The sequence below is a fragment of the Pristiophorus japonicus genome, chromosome 21, assembly GCF_044704955.1.
Source record: "Pristiophorus japonicus isolate sPriJap1 chromosome 21, sPriJap1.hap1, whole genome shotgun sequence".
Classification (NCBI taxonomy): domain Eukaryota; kingdom Metazoa; phylum Chordata; class Chondrichthyes; family Pristiophoridae; genus Pristiophorus; species Pristiophorus japonicus.
This window is the reverse complement of record NC_091997.1, coordinates 69,181,692-69,202,299: the sequence shown is the minus strand read 5'-3', so window position 1 is coordinate 69,202,299 and position 20,608 is coordinate 69,181,692. Positions and strand designations below refer to the sequence as shown.

The 20,608-nt window shown below is 43.6% G+C and overlaps 1 protein-coding gene across 2 annotated transcripts in view; it reads right to left on the bottom strand.

The window, feature by feature from the left end:
* Positions 1-1,974: 1,974 nt before the first annotated feature.
* Positions 1,975-20,608, bottom strand: part of scaper (S-phase cyclin A-associated protein in the ER) — a 393,511-nt gene continuing 374,877 nt past the window's right edge. For both annotated transcript variants that reach the window (XM_070865008.1, XM_070865007.1), the window contains 3 exons: positions 7,603-7,794; positions 2,525-2,576; positions 1,975-2,430 (listed from right to left, as the gene is read on the bottom strand). In XM_070865008.1, coding sequence (XP_070721109.1) covers positions 2,324-2,430; positions 2,525-2,576; positions 7,603-7,794 — 351 coding nt within the window. In that variant the 3' untranslated portion in view covers positions 1,975-2,323. The remainder of the gene's footprint in view (positions 2,431-2,524; positions 2,577-7,602; positions 7,795-20,608) is intronic.

The window sequence follows — 20,608 nt, the reverse complement described above, 5'->3', positions numbered from 1 at the left end:
AGTAGTTTTCTCCGGTGTCCTGGCCAATATTTATCGCTCAACCAACATCAGAAAAAAAATGATCTGGTCTTTTTTGTCCTCTGAGAGATTTTGCTGTGTGCAAATTGGCTGCCATGTTTCCTACATTCTAACAGTGGTTACACTTCAAAAAGTACTTTATTGGTTATTCAGTGCTTTGGGACATTCCGAGGTTGTGAAAGGCGCTATATAAATGCAAGTCTTTCTTTTACTCACTACTGAGCTGCTAGATGCAGAGAGAAACCCAATGTATTTTTTCTTCCATTTTATGTTTCAAACATGAAGACTTTTCCATTTTAATGCATTTTTCTCTCTTCACTTAACCTGCGCACTGTCTGCTCTCAAGTCTCTTGTTGTTCTTTACCCAGGCTTACTTGACCCCCTGTCCCTTTTGACTTGGTGATAAGGCAGATGGAGTGGGGTTCATCAATCAAAAATGGACAGGCTTGTTGGGGTCGAATGGGGTTTTTCCACTGTTCCCAAAAATTCCTGGGTTAGATTTTTCTGCCCATTTATAGTTAAAAATCTAGCTCAATTTATGTTGTTTTGACTTCTGCTTCCTCACTTTGGGGAAATCTCATCCGTGCTTCTTGCCTGCAGTGGCAATGCAGCCGAGATAGGGAACTCGGCCACGGGCAGATTGCAAGTGCAAATCTGCATCCTACAGAACTGCACAGTACCAGGATCCATGGCTTTGTGCCAGCAAATATGACGGGAATCGGATTTCAGTCCCAATAAAAGACGCCACCTTCTTTGGCGCATTTTCCTTTTATTGAGAAACCTGGGTGAAGGACCAGGACCATCATCACAGGCAGTCCCTCGGAATCGAGGAAGACTTGCGTCCACTCTGAAAATGAGTCCTTAGGTGGCTGAACAGTCCAATATGAGAACCACAGTCCCTGTCACAGGTGGCAGTACTTCAACAAGAGCAGGAGAGTTGTCCTGGCAAATAATTTCCCTCAACTCACACCATCAAAACATTAACTGGTCATTTATCTTATTTGTGAAACCTTGCTGTGTGCAAACAGGTAGCTTTGTGTCAGCTGTGGTTCAGTGGGTCAGCACACTCGCTTCTGAGTCAGATGGTTGTGGGTTCAAGTCCCACTCCAGTAACTTGAGCACATGAATTTATGCTGACACACCGGTGCAGTGCTGAGGGAGTGCTGCATTGTTGGAGGAGCCATCTTTCGGTTGAGACCAGGACCAAAACCTGGGTGAAGGACACACTGTGGTTGGAAATAGTAGGAGAGAGAGAAAAAAAAATGAATTTGTTTGGTGAGAAAAAATTCACAGCTTCATTTTAGAAATTTCATAGAAATTTACTGGAGCTTAGTAATAACAGTTGAGGATAATTCTGAACATTAAATGTTACATGATCATTAAAGATCATGGGCAGTTGTTTGTGGAAAATGGATGGAGTCATGGAATATGATCTTTCAAATGCACTGGTAAAAATCCTGGAATCCGATGTATTACAAACAGAATCTGCCTTATTCAGTCACTATAAACCAGTGGCCTGGCTAATGATCCGAAGAACATTGTTTATGGTGGTTACGGTGCAGGACCAACAACCCAGAGGTAGGGAGTTAAAATCCCCACATGGCAAGTTCTGACCAGCACCAAAAGAAAAGACCGTGAAAGCTGCTGGATTGCTGCTCACACCCAACTGGTTCACAAATGTCCTTTCAGGGAAGGAACATGCCACTCCTATCCAGTTCCACACCATGTCCTTGACAATTTAATGCCCTCTGAAGTGGCCTAGCAAGCCTCAGTTGCAAAACCCGCTACCATCTTCTCGGGTTTACCCGGGATGGGCAAATAATGCTCATTGCCAGACTCTCACATCCCAATAAATAGACATCAAGATCAGTACGGTTCATCCACGCTTCGGGAATAATGCAAGTGGAGACGATCAGCCTGAAGTCCACCCAGCACATATTTAACACTTCACATTGATGCAGATGAAAATAAATAATTTTATTGTGTTGTCAGGGTATTTGAGTCACCAATATACTTCTAATAAATAAAATGAATTGATGCATTCCACAGGCGAGTGCTGCAGCATCCTAAACAACCAGAACCAAATGGGTTATTCTATATGCACATACGTTAGAAAGGTTCACATTAAAAAATTGTCAAAAAAGTGATTACAATGAAGATCATATATACAACAGGTACTATATACAATTTGTGCAAATCATATATATAAGAACATAATGTCAGCGAATGAATTACAAGACTAGTTTTTAAATCAAATACTATTTTTATTGGTGCCGAGTGTTTCTTTCCCCCTTTTGTTTTATCTTTAGCAAATTGCCTCTTTCGTCAAAAAGAACCTCCGGGCTTCCTCCCACATTTCACGGGGGAACCTGTTGGAGAATTCGAGGTAGTCTTGAACTCCAGGAACTCCCTCTGAAATGAGAGGACCACATTGAATTGTTAAAATAAGAGTTTATGGCATTGTCGTTCGGGACAAGTATACATAGAACAATTCTGTGATACTCACCCTTCTTTTGAGAAGGCTTATTGTCAGACTGACTCAAACTCTGTGCGAAATCCTAAGTAAAAAAAGCAACACACGTATATTTAGTCATTCGATCCATTTTGTGTTTTTACATGAATCTTATACTGTTCAGTTTGTTTCTGTCTACCTTTCCCCCCCCCCCCCCCGCCCATTTGCAACCGCACACTTCCTATGCCCATCAAGTTGCACACAGTTTCAGTTCAACATGATACTACGCAGTGTTACACATTCTAGAACATGGCACAATGTAACGAGCCCGTCTTCTAGATCATTGTGGCCAGAGAAGTGTCACATGCTGTTCTTGATCAACATGTCACCGGGCAGTGTAACACACTGGTCTAGATCAATGAATTGTTTAGCAGTGTAACATGTTGTATTAGCTTAAGAGAATTTAAAACGCAATGAACATATTTAGAACAAAAATGAGCTGGTAATGCCATAGAACTCTTCTCGAGTTTTGCATTACATGACATTCAGACAATTACTTAAAAAAAAATAAAAGCTCTTTGGTTAGAACATGGGAAAATATTACTTTTTTTGTTGTCCTTTTTAACCATGTGGCACATAAGATATGTCAGAGGTGACATGAGGAAAAACCTTTTTTACACAATGAGTGTTTGGATTTGGAAGGCACTGCCTGATAGGGTGGTGGATACAGATTCAATAGGAGCCTTCAAAAGGGAATTGGATAACTACTTGAAGGAGAAAAAAATTGCAGCAGATATGGGAAAGAATGGGATTGCTCTTTGAAAGAGCTGGTGCAGACTCAATGAGCCGAATGGCCTCCTTCTGTGCGCTACTATTCTATGATTCTATTCTATTCCAGACGGCCAGGACATAGGTGCTTATGTATGATACCAACTTTCATATCCTGATTGGGTACAAATGTAACCTACATATTGGTCAGCTGACTTTCGATTTAAAAAAAAGACAATTCTTGTTGAACTACAATATTTGAAGGCTGTAATAAAATGAAAGTTTTCTTGTATCGGCATTAAAAGCAGAAGGCGGCTGAATGTAAACCCCTCTAGTCTCTTTAGTTAGGGGAAGAAAAGAGCAGTCACGTTTCCGCTTCTGATCACTGTCCGGTGACTAATGCCATGCACGTGTGAATGTCAGGCACGGCCAGGTTCGGATTTCGAGTTTATGGTCTTCACAGTCGATAACCAGTCAGTACTTTCCAGGGTCTAAGCTCACATGTGCAGAATGGGCATTTGAGCAAGGTACCAGTGATCAGCCCATACCTGTGGAATCGTAACGCACCAACAAAAGGGACCACTTTCAGAAGACAGTTACATGGTGCTGGTGGAGGAGGGGGAGCGGGAAGAGAAGAGAAATGAGAGAAGAAATGTTCCCTTCCCTTTTATCTTCTTTGTGGGTTTGTGTGCTGCTGATATTACTCACCAGCTGAGGGCAGAGAGGGCACCTGCTCTCGGGCTGACCCTGGCCTTGCCTGACATTCACACATGCATGGCAACAGTCACTGGACAGTGAGCATTAAAGTGCCACTCAAGAGCAAGGCTGGGATCAACAGCAATTTGAATAGTGGAGTTGCAGCCACAAATCTGAATCGACTATTCTTTTGCCAATGCACAAATATGGTGTTGTTGGCGATCTAACACTACGCATTTTTCATTAATACAAACCCGTTTGCCCCTTCGCATTGAGGCAAAGTGTGTGGCATTGGTTGGCTGAGAGGTTGCCCGTATCTAACATTGGCGAGCAGTGCGAGAATACCTTGAGGAAGAAGTCTCGAGTCGCCGTGGGCTTTTCACCAGCTGCAGTATAACTGCAATTCTCTCAAAGGGAACTTCAATAATTTCATGAGTACCAATAACGCCAGAAAAGAGCCAGCTGTCCACCTGGCTATGTGGTAACACTAAAATACAATCAGTAATTTGAACGCTGATGAAAGCTATGCTTGTGAAGCGCTTTGCTTTGCTTGAGCAGAGAGTGATGTGGCGCCAGCAATATAAGTCAGTGTCAATAGTGGTAAACTGCAAAGTGACAATGCCACTGCGTAACATCTCCACTAAAAGTGCTGCATTTCTAGTACAGACAAGAACCATACGAGTCCCAGGGAAAGAAATGCACATCCTGAAAAGCATCAACGGGAACACTAACTGCAGTGAGAATATGATCAGGCTGCGTGTTATGATCAAAACAATAGGCACGGTCATTTAAAAAAAACATTTGATTTGAACCTTGAGAACTTCTCAGCTTACTGCAAATATTTGAAATGTTTTGCATAATTTTGCAATTATAATAAATGGCAGATGACAGACCGTTCCACTTGTACTTCAGGGCTGGATGGATTTCATCACAGATTAAAAACCTTTATCTTAATCAAAGTTACTGCACTTCTAGTTTCTGAATATTAAATGTGATTAAATGGTTAGGCAAATCATATAATACTAAATTCAAAACAAAGGGTTGTCCATAATGATTGGCAGTTTAAAGGGTATGCGCCCCCACCTTTCTACAGGCCAGCCACCTCACCCCCAAACCCCAAAACCCAAAGGCACCCCAGAACAGCCTCTGAAGAAAACTGACCACCGCTTCTATCGAACCAATTACTCTTTAAAGGAAGGCTTGCATTTATATAGCGTCTTTCACGGCCTCAGGATGTCCCAAAGTGCTTAACAGCCATTTAAGTATTTTCTGAAGTGTAGTCACTGTTGTAATGCAAGAAAAACGGCAGCCAATTTGCACACAGCAAGGTCCCACAATCAGCATGACCCAGATAATCTGTTTTATTAATGTTGGTTGAGGGATAAATATTGGCCCCAGGACACCAGGGATAACTCCCCTGTTCTTCTTCGAAATAGTGCCATGGGATCTTTTAGGTCCACCAGAGAGAGCAGACGGGGCCTCGGTTTAACATCTCATCCGAAACACATCACCTCTGACAGTGCAGCGCTCCCCCAGCACTGCACTGGGAGTGTCAGCCTGGATTTTTGTGCTCAAGTCTTTGGAGTGGGACTTGAATCCACAATCTTCTGACTCAGAAGCGAGGGTGTTACCCACTGAGTCATGGCTGACACAAAGGCACAAAGTGCTGCACTAACCCAGTCTATGCCAGCTAAGCCCCCTGATAGGGACAGACCTTTATCCTAACAACTTTTATTTATATAGCGCCTTTAACGTAGTAAAACATCCCAAGGCGCTTCACAGCAGTGTTATAAGACAAAACAGATAAATTTGACACCGAGCCAAATAAGAAGAAATTACGGCAAATGACCAAAAGCTTGGTCAAAGAGGTAGGTTTTAAGGAGCGTCTTAAAGGAGGAAAGAGTAGGGAGGCGGAGATGTTTAGGGAGGTTCCAGAGCTTGGGGCCCAGGCAACAGAAGGCACGGCCACCGATGGTTGAGCAGTTATAATCATGGATGCTCAAGAGGGCAGAATTTGAGGAGCGCAGACACCTCATGGGGTTTTGAGGCCGAAATAGATTACAGAAATAGGGAGGGGTAATGGAGGAATTTGTAAACAAGGATGAGAATTTTGAAATCGAGGCCAATAACAATCAATGGCACTCGTTCTCCAAGTATAAAGAACGACACCCTCCATATATGTACAGGTACTTGCAAATAATGTGTAGAATCCAGAATGACACTGCGTACAGAATCAGATGGATTACATTGCAATGCTTGTTTTGGATGCTTATAATTTTAGTTAATAAGAACATAAGAAATAGGAGCAGGAGTAGGCCATACGGCCCCTTGTGCCATTTAATACGATCATGGGTGATCCGATCATGGATTCAGGTCCACTTCCCTGCCCGCTCACCATAACCCCTTAATCCCTTATTGGTTAATAAACTATCTCTGTCTTAAATTTATTCAATGTCCCAGCTTCCACAGCTCTCTGAGGCAGCGAATTCCACAGATTTACAACCCTCTGAGAGAAGAATCTGTGCTTCCCTTACATGACATCATGGTCGATATGACTGGAACATGCATGATTTCTATTTTAAAATATTAATTTTGAGTGTTATTTCTGCTCATCTGGGTGAAGGATGTTAGTCCTGGTGAACTTTTTCACTTTCTAACTAGAAAGACCACATCAAGCACTGGTTTGATGCAGGTTAAAACTCCTTTAATCCCAGTCTCGGGGTGAAAAAAATAAAAGTGCAATATAGCACCTATCATAACTTCAGGATAGCCCAAAGCTCTTTACAGCCAATGAAGTACTTCTGAAGTGTAGTCACAGTTTGTAATGTGTGAAACGCGGCAGCCAATTTGCACAGAGTAAGCTCCTACAAACAGCAATGAGATAATGACCAGATAATGTTTTTAGTGATGTTGGTTGAGGGATAAATATTGGCCAGGATACAGGGGATAAGTCTTCTTCGAAAAAGTGTTGTGGGAACATTTATGTCCATCCGAGAAGGCATACAGGGCCTCGGTTTGACGTCGCATCCCGAAGACGGCACCTCCGACAGTGCAAGTCTCCTTCAGTACTGCATCTCACCAAAATTACCATTATTCAAATGTGAGCCTAGACAGTGAGAGTTGGTGGGGTGTTTACCATGGTGGACATGACAGCCAAACTCATTCCTGTCCTTGTCGGACGTCCGCACGCTTGCACTTTCCAGCAAGGGTCACAGGACAGTGATTGGGAACGGGAACCGTAAATAATTTTTCGCTCAGTTTGAGGATGTTGAGGCACAAAATTGGCACCCCGGGTGGAATTGGCTAATGTCACACCTACCAGCTCTTTATTAACTTCAGAAATTTAACCTGCATTTGGACGGCCCGGAGCTGTGTGTATATATATGTGTGTGTGTATATGTCTGTGTGTAACTGTGTGTGTATGTGTCTGTGAGTGTATGTGTCTGTCTGTGAGTGTGTATGTCTGTGAGTGTGTATGTCTGTGAGTGTATATGCGAGTGTACACATGTGCGAGAGAGTGTATAAAAAAAACAAGCGCAGCTCTCTGCTTGCTTGACCAGAGAGCGATGCAGAGAAATCACTGTAACTGGGCACTGTTGGGTCACGCTGCTCTGAAGCAGGCGCCAGTCACAAACAGGTACGTACAGTGCAATTTGACGAATGTTTACCTGGATGAAGGTAGCCAGCAGGATGCAGCTCATCTCCTGCTCCAAGATGACCTTGTTCTGTGGGTTGTTGTAACAAGCTGTGATTAGTGTTGGAAACAGGACTTTGATCAAGCGCTGATCACTGAAATACTGAAAAGGCAGCTGGCAGAGCTTCTGAAGGACGGTGGGATGGCGCCCAGACTGCACCGTTACCTAAAAAACAAAGGATATATTATGTTCATAAAATAGGGATTAAAAACACAGTAAACAAGAGTGTATTATATACAAATCTAGAATATGTTAGAAATTGTGCATCAGGGAGGCACTTCCTGTCTATAAAACCTTACTGCCAGTTATGTTTCTGTCACATTTTTGTACCAACTTTCCTTATTATAAACTTCTAAGTACACATTTAGATCTAGGTTAGATGTCATGAGGTGGGTCGTTTCTCAGAATAGGAGACCTCTGGAACAGGCTGCCGTCTCGAGGTGAATGCTGATTCGCTGAATTCCTTCAAGCGAGAGATGGACCTGTTTCTGACTGGGGCAGAGACCACCTCTGACAGAAGGTAGGCACTGCAGGGAATTCAGGGCCAGAGTGATCTCCTGGACTAGTTCCGATCGCCTAGAGGGGTCGGAGAGGAATTTCCCAGATTCCCCCCCCCCCCCCGCAAATTGGCCTGGGTTTTTAAAATCTGTTTTTTTGCCTCTCCCAGGAGATCACATGGTTTCAGGTGGGGTGGAGTGTATATGTTTTGATACACAAGATCACAATTGTGTGGGACAGGCTCGATGGACCTTAATCTGTCCGTCATTGTTCATATGTTCATTTATAATGTAAACTTGTCACACTGTAATTACACCCTCCCAGCAGTGGTGTTGCTGTAACGCCTCAGTTTTTCCCCTCAGCTCGTCAACCTGAGAAACTCTTCTGCTCCAACCAACTCTGCCTCTCAAATTGCTGTCAGCCTTGCTTTTTGATAATAAATAATATGAGATCAAAGTATTATACAGAAATCATAGGCAGTCCCTCGAGGCGAGGATGACTTGCTTCCACGCCAAAAAGGAATGAGTTCACAGGTGTTTCAATGAAGGACCTAATATTCCAGATTCCGAACGACATCTTGAAGGGTGAAAGATGCCTGTGCGTGGATTTTTTTAACGTGGGGTGGCCGTTGCACACCAGCCACCACATGGGCTTGACAGAGCTAGGTCTTGGTCCAGTGGCAAGGATTGACCAAGACGACTGGAGACCAGCTCTGCTGCATGGACCGAGCGCGCGCACATATCGCACAGTGTGGGCAGGCCCGTGCTGCCCCTGGGCCCTCGCCTCTTCTGGGCCCCAGACTCACGCCTCACCTGGGCCCCGATCACTTCCTTCTACAAACTCTTGCCATTCCTTCGCCCCTCATGCTGTGCCTGCCCGCTCTGCAATCAGCGACCTGACTTCACAGCCGTCGCCCTCCTGCAGTGGCATGCCGTCGCACGCTGATCCCTCTGATGGCCCCGGCCTGCTGATGGTCTTGTTGGCTGGGACCGGGCTGATTTCCGGGCCGGGCCGCCGCACGGAAGTAGTTACCCCCAGAAATAAGGACATAATGTATGACTTTAAAACAGGGATTTAATTATGTCTGCACGTCCCTGGTGTAATGATCCCCTGCTGCACTTAACCTGAAGACTACACTTGGTCATTACAAAGGATTAACTAGTGAAAAGAAGAAAAAAGAAGCAAATATAAACAGGATAAAAACAAAAAATGTGAAAGCGCACAATAGGTCCACTACAACCTGATGGAGAAAGATAGGTTAATGTTTCAGGCGGGAATTTTCATCACAACCCATCATTCTCTTTCAAATGCAATTTCGACCACCAGTATATTTCCACCAGTTCTATTTTTATATCAGATTTCCAGTTTTTCTTTTTACCTCCAGCTTAATTCACGGGCTGCATGACGCCACCCCATCCCTTTGAGTGCGCTGATGTTATGTGCAAGCCTTTTAAACTTTTGCATTACGAGGTTGGACTAGCAGAAAATGGCACAAGACAGATTAGTTAAACACACAACCACAAGTAGGTGTGTAATCGTCTCATACTGTTTAGCACTGTGTCAAAGACAACTGAAATGGGATACGAGACAACACAGATGTCGGAGTAGGGGAGAAGTGGTTACTTCCAAGTGACCGCTTCAACCTAGGAAGGTCAGAGGTCATGCATGACATGGCAGAGGAAACAGCTCTGGAATGTCCCATTCTGCATTACAATAACCCTTAAGGAGCTCCGAGCTACAGTCGTATTTCTAGCAATAGTATCACTAGCTGTTGCAAAAGTAAGAGTTTAATCAGGGACCTCCAGAGTCAATACCTCTAGCCACATTAAGTTAGTTATCATCAGCTGTTGGGCTGCTAGAATTGGCCACAGAGCTCCTAGGGTGGGGTAGGGTATGGCAGTCAGGCTTTCTAATCTTGATTGCTATCCAGCGACGTACTGGAATGAGCACCTGTGCAGATGGTCAGGCTAGAACAAGTTGGACTTGGCTGTGATGCTTCCCATGGTCAAATATCAGAGGGGCACTTATTTTCTAGGCTCATAACTAAAGAGTGGGTGAGTTACTGGAGGGCAGCTAACATCCTTGGAAAGAGTAAGAAAGACTTGCATTTATATAGCGCTTTTCACAACCATCAGACGTCTCAAAGCGTTTTACAGCCAATGAAGTACTTTTGGAATGTAGTCACTGTTGTAATGTGGGAAATGCAGCAGCCAATTTGCGCACAGTAGGCTCCCACACACAGCAATATGATAATGACCAGATAAACTGTTTTTGGCATGTTAATTGAGGGATAAATATTGGCCAAGTCCACCTGAGAGAGCAGACGGTTTAACGTCTCATCTGAAAGACGGCACCTCTGACAGTGCGGCGCTTCCTCAGCACTAGAGTGTCAGCCTAGATTTTTGTGCTCAAGTCCCTGGAGTGGGACTTGAACCCACAACCTTCTGACCCAGAGGCAAGAGTGCTACCCACTGAGCCATGGCTGACACTAGGTGTCTTCAGGACAGTGGGGAGAATGGGCAAAAATGAACACTGCATTCATTCGTTGTGCTGTTCTCAGTTATTCCAAGCTCAGAATTCCTATTGTTCTGTATTGGGACGACTCTCGTAAAATATGACCAAGGAAATTGGGAGCAGCACTAAGATAATCAGTCACTCGTTGCACCAGCATCATGTATTCTCTGCACAAGAGCACAAACGGTGGGCAGATTTCAATGTCAACAAAGAATTGCTGAATGCACATACCGTCTAAAGCAAAAACACAACACATCATCGTGGGGTTTGGTCGGAGATTTCTTGACTTTCAGAAATTTGATCTAATTTTCCAAACTGGAATGACTTAACTCATTCCCTTGTTCTCCGGAATAATTTGGGTCAGATGCGTGACTTTTTGTGTCAAGTATCACACTCCGTGTTGCTAGTTCCCCAGCTAGGGAGTTAGACAAGCAACCTGCTCCATTCATCCAGACTTACTCGGTAACTGTGCTTGCAGGTGCTTGACAGCAGCCAAGTTGACTACACCTTATCTTCCCTTTTAGTTTGGGATACAACAAAGAAACCCGTATACCAGGGGTGCAAATGCACTGACCTTTGAAAGCAGGGTTGCACGTGGTAAAATGTAATAACATGGGGAAATGGGATTCTGGGTTTTGTGCATCGGGATATCGAATACAAAAGGAGGTGATGATAAACATATAAGGCATTGATTAGGCTGCAGTTATAGTACTGACTAGTTTGTGCAGTCTGTCTATATACAGTTCAGAGCCTCAACACAGAACCTGTGGTACTGGTCAAATAGTTTCATGACAAAGCCTTTAAAACAATCATTTCCTTTGCACTGTTTCATAAGCATTTTATGGTTTCTTTCAGAACATGATAAATGTTTCAGTGAGTAAATCCCTCTCTCAACAGAGTTTGTTTGCACACAATACAGTAAATTCACCCATTCCTGGCTCCTTGGAGGCATATGTACGCAGAGAAAATGCATGGTAGAGATAGGACGACAACACTGTGACCCATGCTCTCTCTCTACCAGTGTGGCTTTCCACTGGTGGGAAGGATAGATGAATTTAGCTGAATATTTTTCCTTAAACGGACACAAACTGGAAATCCAAAACCCACTTTCTATCAACACCCTTTGCTATTCAATGCCATTAATTCAATCACTAAATTAATAGTTGTCAGTTCCTATTAACTGAGTGTTTTTGCTCAGATTCCACATCTTGAAACTTGCAATTTTATAGTGCCTTTCACTACCTCAGGACATCCCAAAACACTTTTTACAGCCAACTGAAGTAATTTTGAAGTCCAGTCCCTAGTGTAATGTAGGAAACGTAGCAGCCAATTTGCGCACAGCAAGATTCCACAAACAACAATATGATAATGACCAGATCATGTTTTTTAAAAAAAAATGATGTTGGTTGAGGGGATAAATATTAATAATTATTGAAGTTACACACAGTCAACATCTTTTCAATTTTTGTCCCAGAGGCAATGACCTACGCTACACTAGAGCAGTTCTCCAGTGCCTTGCCCAAGTAGTCTGCCTAGTCAGCGAGGCTGAAGGTTTTAAGAACATAAGAAATAGGAGCAGGAGTACCCCTTTTGGCCCTTCGAGCCCGCTCCACTATTCAACGAGATCATGGCTGATCCTCTACCTCAACTCCACTTTCCTGTCCAATCCCCATGACTCTCGATTCCCTTAACATCTCAAAATCTATCGATCTCTGTCTTGAATATACTCTGCGCTCGCCGGGAGTCACTGGATGGCGGCCAGGAGTGGGAACGGTGGCCGGTTCTCCCCATTCCTAGTCCAGGGTCGACCCGACTGAGCAGCAGCTAACTCTATGCAGACTGGGGAATCAAACCTGTCTGCAGGGCTCAGTACCACAGAAAAAGAGCTAAACTGGAACCTTTCAAACCCGACCGTCAACTTACTGCAGAGCATGGTATGTGGCTGGGCTGGTATTAAATTCCAGCAAGTCTCAGGAAAAAAAGGCAACCAAATGTTTAGCGTTTATAAGACCGATTTATTTCAATCTAAAATATGCAAGAAATAATGCAACAAGAATATTTTCATTAGCATTTGATTCCAAACTCGTGATAAGAGAACACGTTTAGAGAGAAACAAAGTATTCACTTAAGATGAACAGACTATTAGAATTCTCCAGCGGCCCCTCCCCCCAACCTTTTAGCAGCCAAGTTGACTGAACCTAACGACGCATGAATACACTTGGTCTCCAAAGGCACAGAGGTACCCAATTAACCCCCCCCCCCCCCACACCGCTCACTCCCCCCCACTCTTGGAATACAGCATCAATTTGCTGCATGAAGAATGCAGGGCACAGCAGTCCCTTGAATCTACGATTTGTAGAGATTTTATTGCAGCATGTTAAAAAGCAAGCAGCCTGGGAAAGGAGGTGGTTCGGGGGGGGGGGGAGGGGGGGGGGGAGGAGGGGAAAGAGGCATGAAGACACTTCAAAAAAAAAATTGCAGTGATGTCGCCATTCGCTTTTCTTATCACTGCTCTCATCAGCTTAGCCGAGTCCAAGAGTAAGACTGTTTAGACTAATGGGACTTGTCATAAAGCAGGCCAAGTTTACAGAGAGACTTGCGCACATTAAGAAATGAAGCAATACCACTAATGGAACCTTGCTGTGCCCACATCCTGTTAGCTCCACAGAACCTTTTCAATCAAGTCATTAAATTCAACTAACTGATATTAAAATCAAATCACTCCCAGGTTAGGTTGATTACCAATGAACAATAAGGAAACATAAATTCCCTCAGAACCGTCTTTCTTCAGCCTGGGAGGTAGGCTGGGGCAGGCCTCAAGGAGCTGTAAAACTGCAACTCGGGATTGTAAATTGTGGATTGGCAAAACACAAACCTTCCAGGCGCAAGCACTCACGTTGACGATCACCCAAATTAAAGCCAGAGGTGCAGGATAAAACAGAGGAGCCTGCGACAACATAAATTTCAGGGCTTTACAAGATTTCTTTCAAAGGATTTTTAACAGCTGCTGCAGAATATATGGCCCCACTGATGATGTACTTGAGTTGTAAGAATGCAAGTAAACAAATCCAAGTTTTAGACACGAGGGTGAGAGACCTGCTGCCAAGGGCTGTAATATATTGCGAGCAGCAATATGTGACACACAACTTAACACTGGGCGAGACATTGAGGACCAAGCAGTGATTTACTCATAGGGATTAGAGAAAACAAAACTACAAATACTGGAAATCTGAAGTAAGTACAGAAAAATAACAAGGGAAAGACGGAAAAGCGAGATCAGCCAGGCTCATTATGCAGTGATTCCCATTGGAAAATGTGCACGTGTGGATACTGAGCGGGGGACAGGATCAGGTTCTCAGCTGTGATGCCCTCCATGCTGAAATAGCCTGTGAACATTCACTGTCGCGGCTCATACGTGAAGGATTGGACACTTGGGCGAGATCCCCTGTGTCCGCCGCCTGTGACACCAGCACGTGTCACACTTGCACATTTGGAGGGCAACAAAATACCCGTGGAAAAGTGCTGCAAATACGTAGGGCAGTTAGATTTGGGTGGAGAAAGAAAGGTTAACATTTCAGCAGGGAACCTCCATTAGAACTAGTTGAAAGGCTCTACCGGAAACACAAGCCAGTCTTGTTTTTTTTTTATCTTTGACATGCTATGTATTTCCAGTACTCTCCATTTTTAATATGCTCTCCAATGGACGTAAAAGATACCACGGCATTATTTCGAAGAAGAGCAGGGGAGTTCCTACCAATGTCCTGGCCAATATTTATCCCTCAACCAAAATCACTAAAGGAGATTATCCGGTCATTATCACATTGCCGTATGTGGGAGCTTGCTGTGCACAAATTGGCTGTTGCATTTCCCACATTACAACAGTGACTACACTCCAAAAGTACTTCATTGGCTGTAAAATGCTTTGGGATGGCCTGGGGTCGTGAAAGACGGTATAGAAATGCAAGTCTTTCTTTTTATCAGAGTTTTATTCAGTTTCTTATGGAATCTACAGAAAGGGGGAGAAAATTGAGAAAAAACAAAGTGCATAATGGTAGCCCATTAAATGCAAAGTGTTGCACTTCACAGTCTATAAAATGATACTTTTTCACCAAATTATTAAACAAAAGGGCATTTTCAATACTAGGTTTCAGAATGTGACAGAAAGTAATGATAAATAGCATATGACGTGACTTCAGTATTGAGCAAACACTACGCAGTTATTGAAACCTGAAGCTTGTCTTTATATAACAGCATGTTCACATCTGCAGGGATATTTATTGCTGTTCTGAAAATTGAGCTGGGTACAAATGATACAAACTTAATATGGATTTATCACATGAAACTGGGCTAACCTCATCGCAATCAGGTGTCAGCTGTGGCTTAGTCAGTAGCATTCTCGCCGAAGCTTTGCAATTTCCTTCCTAATCCTCTCCGGCTCTCTCTCTCCTCCTTTAAAATGCTCCTTAAAGCATACCTCTTTGACCAAGGTTTTGATCACCTGTCCCAATATCTCATGTGGCATGGTGTCAACTTTTGTTTGGTAACGCTCCTGTGAAGCGCCTTGGGATGTTTTGTTCCGTTACAGGTGCTATATAAATGCAAGTTGTTATGGAGACAGAATGTTGTTGGTTAAAGCCCCACTTCAGAGACTTGAGCACATAATCTCGGCCGACGCTCCAAGTGCAGCACTGAGGGAGTGCTGCACTGAGGTGCCCTCTGTCCGTTGAGATGTTAAACCGAGGCTCTGTCTGCCCCCTCATATAAATGCTCGTATGCTAATATGGACTCGTGGGCTGCGTAAGTCGCATGTGTGAAAAACATCAGCTGAGCAATGCCATGCTCTCGAACCCCTCATTTCACTGCAGTCGACAAAGAATTGCTCAACAAACATGTTCTTGCTAGCTGTACTTCTCCCCCTCCAAAAGCACAGATTGAGGGAAATCCTGTGGGTTGTGCTATTGAACAGTTACATTTTCACTGCAAACTTTTGAGCCTGTACAACCGTTTACGTAGGAACACTTAAAACATTGGTATGAAATTATTTTGTTCATTATTTTAATGGAGAAGTTAAAAATACATGAGCTATTGCCTGTTATAATTGCAATTTCATGCAAAGTAGTGTATTGTCCGCGGTTTTTTCCATTGAAATTCAGGGCAAAGCAAATGTACCTCGGACCTCATGAAATTGTGGGTATGGGTACGAAGATCAGTAGACTCTGGAGCTTATGAAGCCCCATCCCTTAGCTGTAGGGAAAGTGCAGTGCAGGTTGGCTTCGGGGGTCTGTTGCACTAACTTCAGTGAACTTCAATAGGAAGGTGCTGAGGGCGGGAATAGCAGAGGATAGTTTCCTGAGCCCTTCTTGCACAGCGAGCAGCAGAGGGCCTGGGAGCAGGTTGCCTGCCTCTGCTTTGAAATAGGAACAATACGTGATGTGGGGGCGGGGGGGGGGAGGGAAGAAAATGCCACAGTGCCTCGTATCTGTAAATTCTAAAGGATTTCCTAGCACAGTTCAAACTTGGAAAAGCAGCCTCCAATTTCCATTAAATACGGAGAGGTCATCTGTGGTATTTGTTAATATTTAGAGCTGTCAGTCAACCACCTGGCCTTGCCTAGGATCAGAGACTCCAGTCTGCAATGCCCAGACAGTCAACTGACATGTCTAATGGCAAACAAATATTGGAGACACCTTGCTTTACTACAGTCGCATTTAAATTGGGCTAATGCTGCTCGTTCCTGATGTGCGAGTCCAGTGGCACTATGAATAGTACCCGGGTAGATCTTTATTTCATTTTGTCTTTCCAAGTGCTGCTGGTGTTCAGGGCTCCAGCAACAGCCCTGATCTTGTGATGAAACCTCCAGGAATACGTCCAACCACAGTTGCCAAGCTGAAACTGCAGGCGCACATTCCCTGGACATGCACTTAGGTTGCTCTCCCTCAACCTGACCTTTGGGAACCACAAAAGGTAAAATGAGCTCGAAGGTCATTTTGGGAAGTACATTTGCTCCGAGGAAGCTGGTATGGCCATTAAGAAAGCCCCCCGAGTGAAGCCCTTCAACGAAATCCAACCTCCCAACGGTCTCATCATTACTGCAATACTGTTCTATCACTTTTATTACCGGCAATGTTTTTCTTAGCTGTTTCTCAATCCCCTGGTTACAAAATCTGTGCTCACTCATTAAGGTCAAGTGACCGGATGCAGAATATTTCTCCCGGTCAACAACTGATGGGAAATCGTGCCACTGCATTTCCTGTGTAAACCCACTGCTGTAACATCATCTCATTTAAACAATTGTTTGCAGTTGATTTTTCAATATAGAGATCTGGTGGAACATCTGGGGATCCAATATTGGGTCCCACAGATGCAGAAAGATCCCTCTGGCTGTCAAGCTAACTAATTAAAACATCCGATAATGACCGAGCTATTTTCAGGATTTTAATATGGGTCCTACCCACTAATCACATGACACTTGAGAACACTGGCTTCACAAAATAAACTAGGGGGCTTCGACCCAGAATGCATAACCATGGCAATGTCTAGGAAGCCAAAATAAGTAAACAGAGTGTGCTCTGATGAAAGGAATGAAAAGCAGCTGAGAATAATTTAATTGGATAGAAGGAAGACTGAGGGATATAACAGCAGATGTTGAGATCCCTTTAATACGAGTTGCCACCCATCTGGTTTTGGATCAGAAATTTCTACAATGTAAACCAGATACAAAAAATAAAAACTCCCCTTTCCTGTCTCAATACGTGGAGATATTAATTAATGTTGTTTTCTGTGAATTTTCATAATCAACAAACATCAGAACCCAGCCATGATTCGAGCCCCTTCCTACATCCATCTGGTTTTGAACTTGGCAAAAAGTCCCACCTATCTTAAAATTATATGTAAACGCCAATTCTGGTGGTACAATGTTTAAGGCTTTGTACGAGTGTGTAAAATGCAGTCAGGCCCGGCACACGTTTATCAAAGTGAAGCCAAAAAATGACCTTAAAGCCTTCTTCCTTCATGAGTTGACAATAAACTAAAATCCCAACCTGTTCACCCTCAAAGTGGGTGCAAAAGGTTATTGGAAGTACGTCTTGAAATACATTGGATTATGGAAAGAATTCTAATTGTGCTTCTTATGGCACACTCAGATCTAAATTGTACAGCTGCACAGTTTAAGAGAGGCTCTTTTCATTCCAGCATTTTTAGCAAGCGATAAAGTGAGTTTCTCTTGTGGGTTGGGGTTTGGTGACGGTGGAAGAAAATAGTCAGATATACTGCTGTCCAACTGCAATGAATCTATAGTTTGGCATATGGCTTAGGTTTAAAAAAACACCCCATCTCATCAGTTCATAATGATGCAAATTAATCAAGTTGGAGATACATCATTTTACCGAGAAAGCATCAGGACTTCCCCACACGTAAGCTGTTTTGTTTTATTTGCTCCTTCTTGATTAAATTATATATAAAGGTTGGCCAGGATTTTTTTTGTCTCTTTTGAGACGGTCCAGGGTGTACCACTGCTTTCACCCAACCTGAAGGACCTCTGTGCAATTTATTACAACCTCCCCATCCCTTTTATAAACTGGCTTAGCAGCTCAGTCTTCAAGTTACTGAGTCAGTGAAAGGAGAGAGCCTGGCAATAGTCAACAGTCTCTTGCAGGTCGGATATTATTTTCAGATGTTTTATATTTATTTTCTACTTTACCGACCCCCACGTTCCCAATGGGCAGCTGTCTTCAAAGGGAGACCCTATAGTATAAACTAAACGTTAATCATTGGTGGCCCCTAATAGAACAAGAGCTTCCCATGAACTAAATGAACTGTTCAGCCAACCACCATTAGAATTCAGCTGTCCAGTTCTTCTCTAGGAAGATCACTAGTTGGTAGTAACTTGGGATCGAGTGGAGCATAATAGTCGGCATGGACTGGTTGGGCCGAATGGCCCGTTTCTGTGTCGTATAGCCTATGTAATCCTATGGCACCATCACCTAAGCCAATAAACTGGGCAGGCCTAACCCTAACCCTATAATAATGGCTGGAAGATGGTCTCTTTCCACCTTGCACTGGGCAGATTGGTAGACCTTGACATGGTCCCACTAACCGCCACCCCCCCCCACCCCACCACAGCACATCATGCACCCGAGATTGCAAATTTGCTGTGTGGAGAATTATGGATTCAATCTCATGACCAAACACTCCGTGGAGCAGTACCTTGGCACAACACTGCTGTCCCTTTCTACAGCGCTTTTATCCACTTTTCCATCAAAAAGAAAGCATTCGTAAAAGTCCATGTCTAATATACAATATCAAAATGACCAGGGAAACTGAATAGGGTGCCTTTAGAAATTATTCCTTTGGAAATAATTAAATTTGATTTCTGCCAAGTTTTATTATTTTCAATACTGTCACAGCTTGCAAAAGTTTCTCTCCGCCACTCACACAAAGCAACATATAACAGATGCAATGTATAAAGTAATACATTAATGCTCAGAATTTCTTTGAAGTCAAAGGACAACAAGGGTTAATGTCAAATGGGAAGGATTTTTCATACTTGCTGGTGGACAGTTTTTCTTTAAAGTTGCAAGATCTGCATTATTTCCTCCCGTACATGCATAAACAGAACCCAAGGCAGAAACACTGAATCAGCTGAATGTCACAAAATCGGCCCTTTTCCTGTTCTTGGGTCAATTCTACATTGCTTTATTGTTCCGCCAGTGCTTACATTAGCATTGAGATGCAAAGGCTGTTCCAAAGCTTCTCAATAGTAAGCTTCATGCAACCTTTTGAAACTCGCACGAATATTTCTCCAGCATGTGACTGACAAGATAAAAGTCCTTTTCGTGGGGGTTGGGCGGGGAGGAGTTGAAAAGACCCCAGTTTGCAAAGAGAACTGCATTTATTTATTATATCTGCAGTGGTAAAATATTCAACATGGCTCAAGAATCAATACAGTGACGCACAATAGATTAAGGGGTAAATATATTGTGTGGTGTGGTACAGACCTATATAGACCAGGAGGGGTCTCAGATTTAAACTTGGTCTGAGCTGGGTTAGCTGATCTCAGCTGAGACAGGGGGGGGGGGGGGGGGTGAATCCTAGAAATTTACAGCACGGAAGGAGGCCATTTTGGCCCATTGTGTCTGCGCCAGCCAACAATGAGCCATCCAGCCAAATCCTACTTTCCAGCTCTTGGTCCTCAGCCCTGTAGGTTACGGCACTTCAAATGCACATTCAAGTACTTTTTAAATATGGTGAGGGTTTCTGCCTCTACCACCCTTTCAGGCAGTGAGTTCCAGACCCCCACCACCTCTGGGTGAAGAAATATCCCCTCAAATCCCCTCTAAACCTTCCACCAATTACTTTAAATCTATGCCCTCCGGTTCTTGACCCCTCTGCTAAGGGAAATAGGTCTATCCTATAAACTCTATCTCGGCCATTCATCATTTTATACACCTCAATAAGGTCTCCCCTCAGCCTCCTCTGTTCCAAAGAAAACAACCCCAGCCTACCCAATCATTCCTCATAGCTAAAATTCTCCAGTCCAGGCAACATCCTCATAAATCTCCTCTGTACCCTTTCTAGTGCAATCACAAGATGGCTACAAATATCTTTCAGCTAGGAAGGAGGAAGTAAATTAGCCAGGGAGTGTGCTCCTGATCGCTATGCAGTAACCCTTGATGGAATGAGGACATTTGGAGAGACCGGAATTGTGTTTAGCTGTGTTGCTTTCCATGGAAAATGAGCCCACTGACACTCTGTCTCAATTTACATATGAAGAATGGCTACTGTGGTGACATACATGAGGGTTCCCAGCACCTGTGCACCACACCCCAGCAAGGGTCAGTGGCTTCAAGAGAAGTAGAAGGAATAATTGGATCTCCCCCCGACCATATGGAATCATGATGCAATATTATGCCATTTTCCAATGCGCAGAAGCCAGACATACAGAAACATGGTCTGTTTTCAATTAATC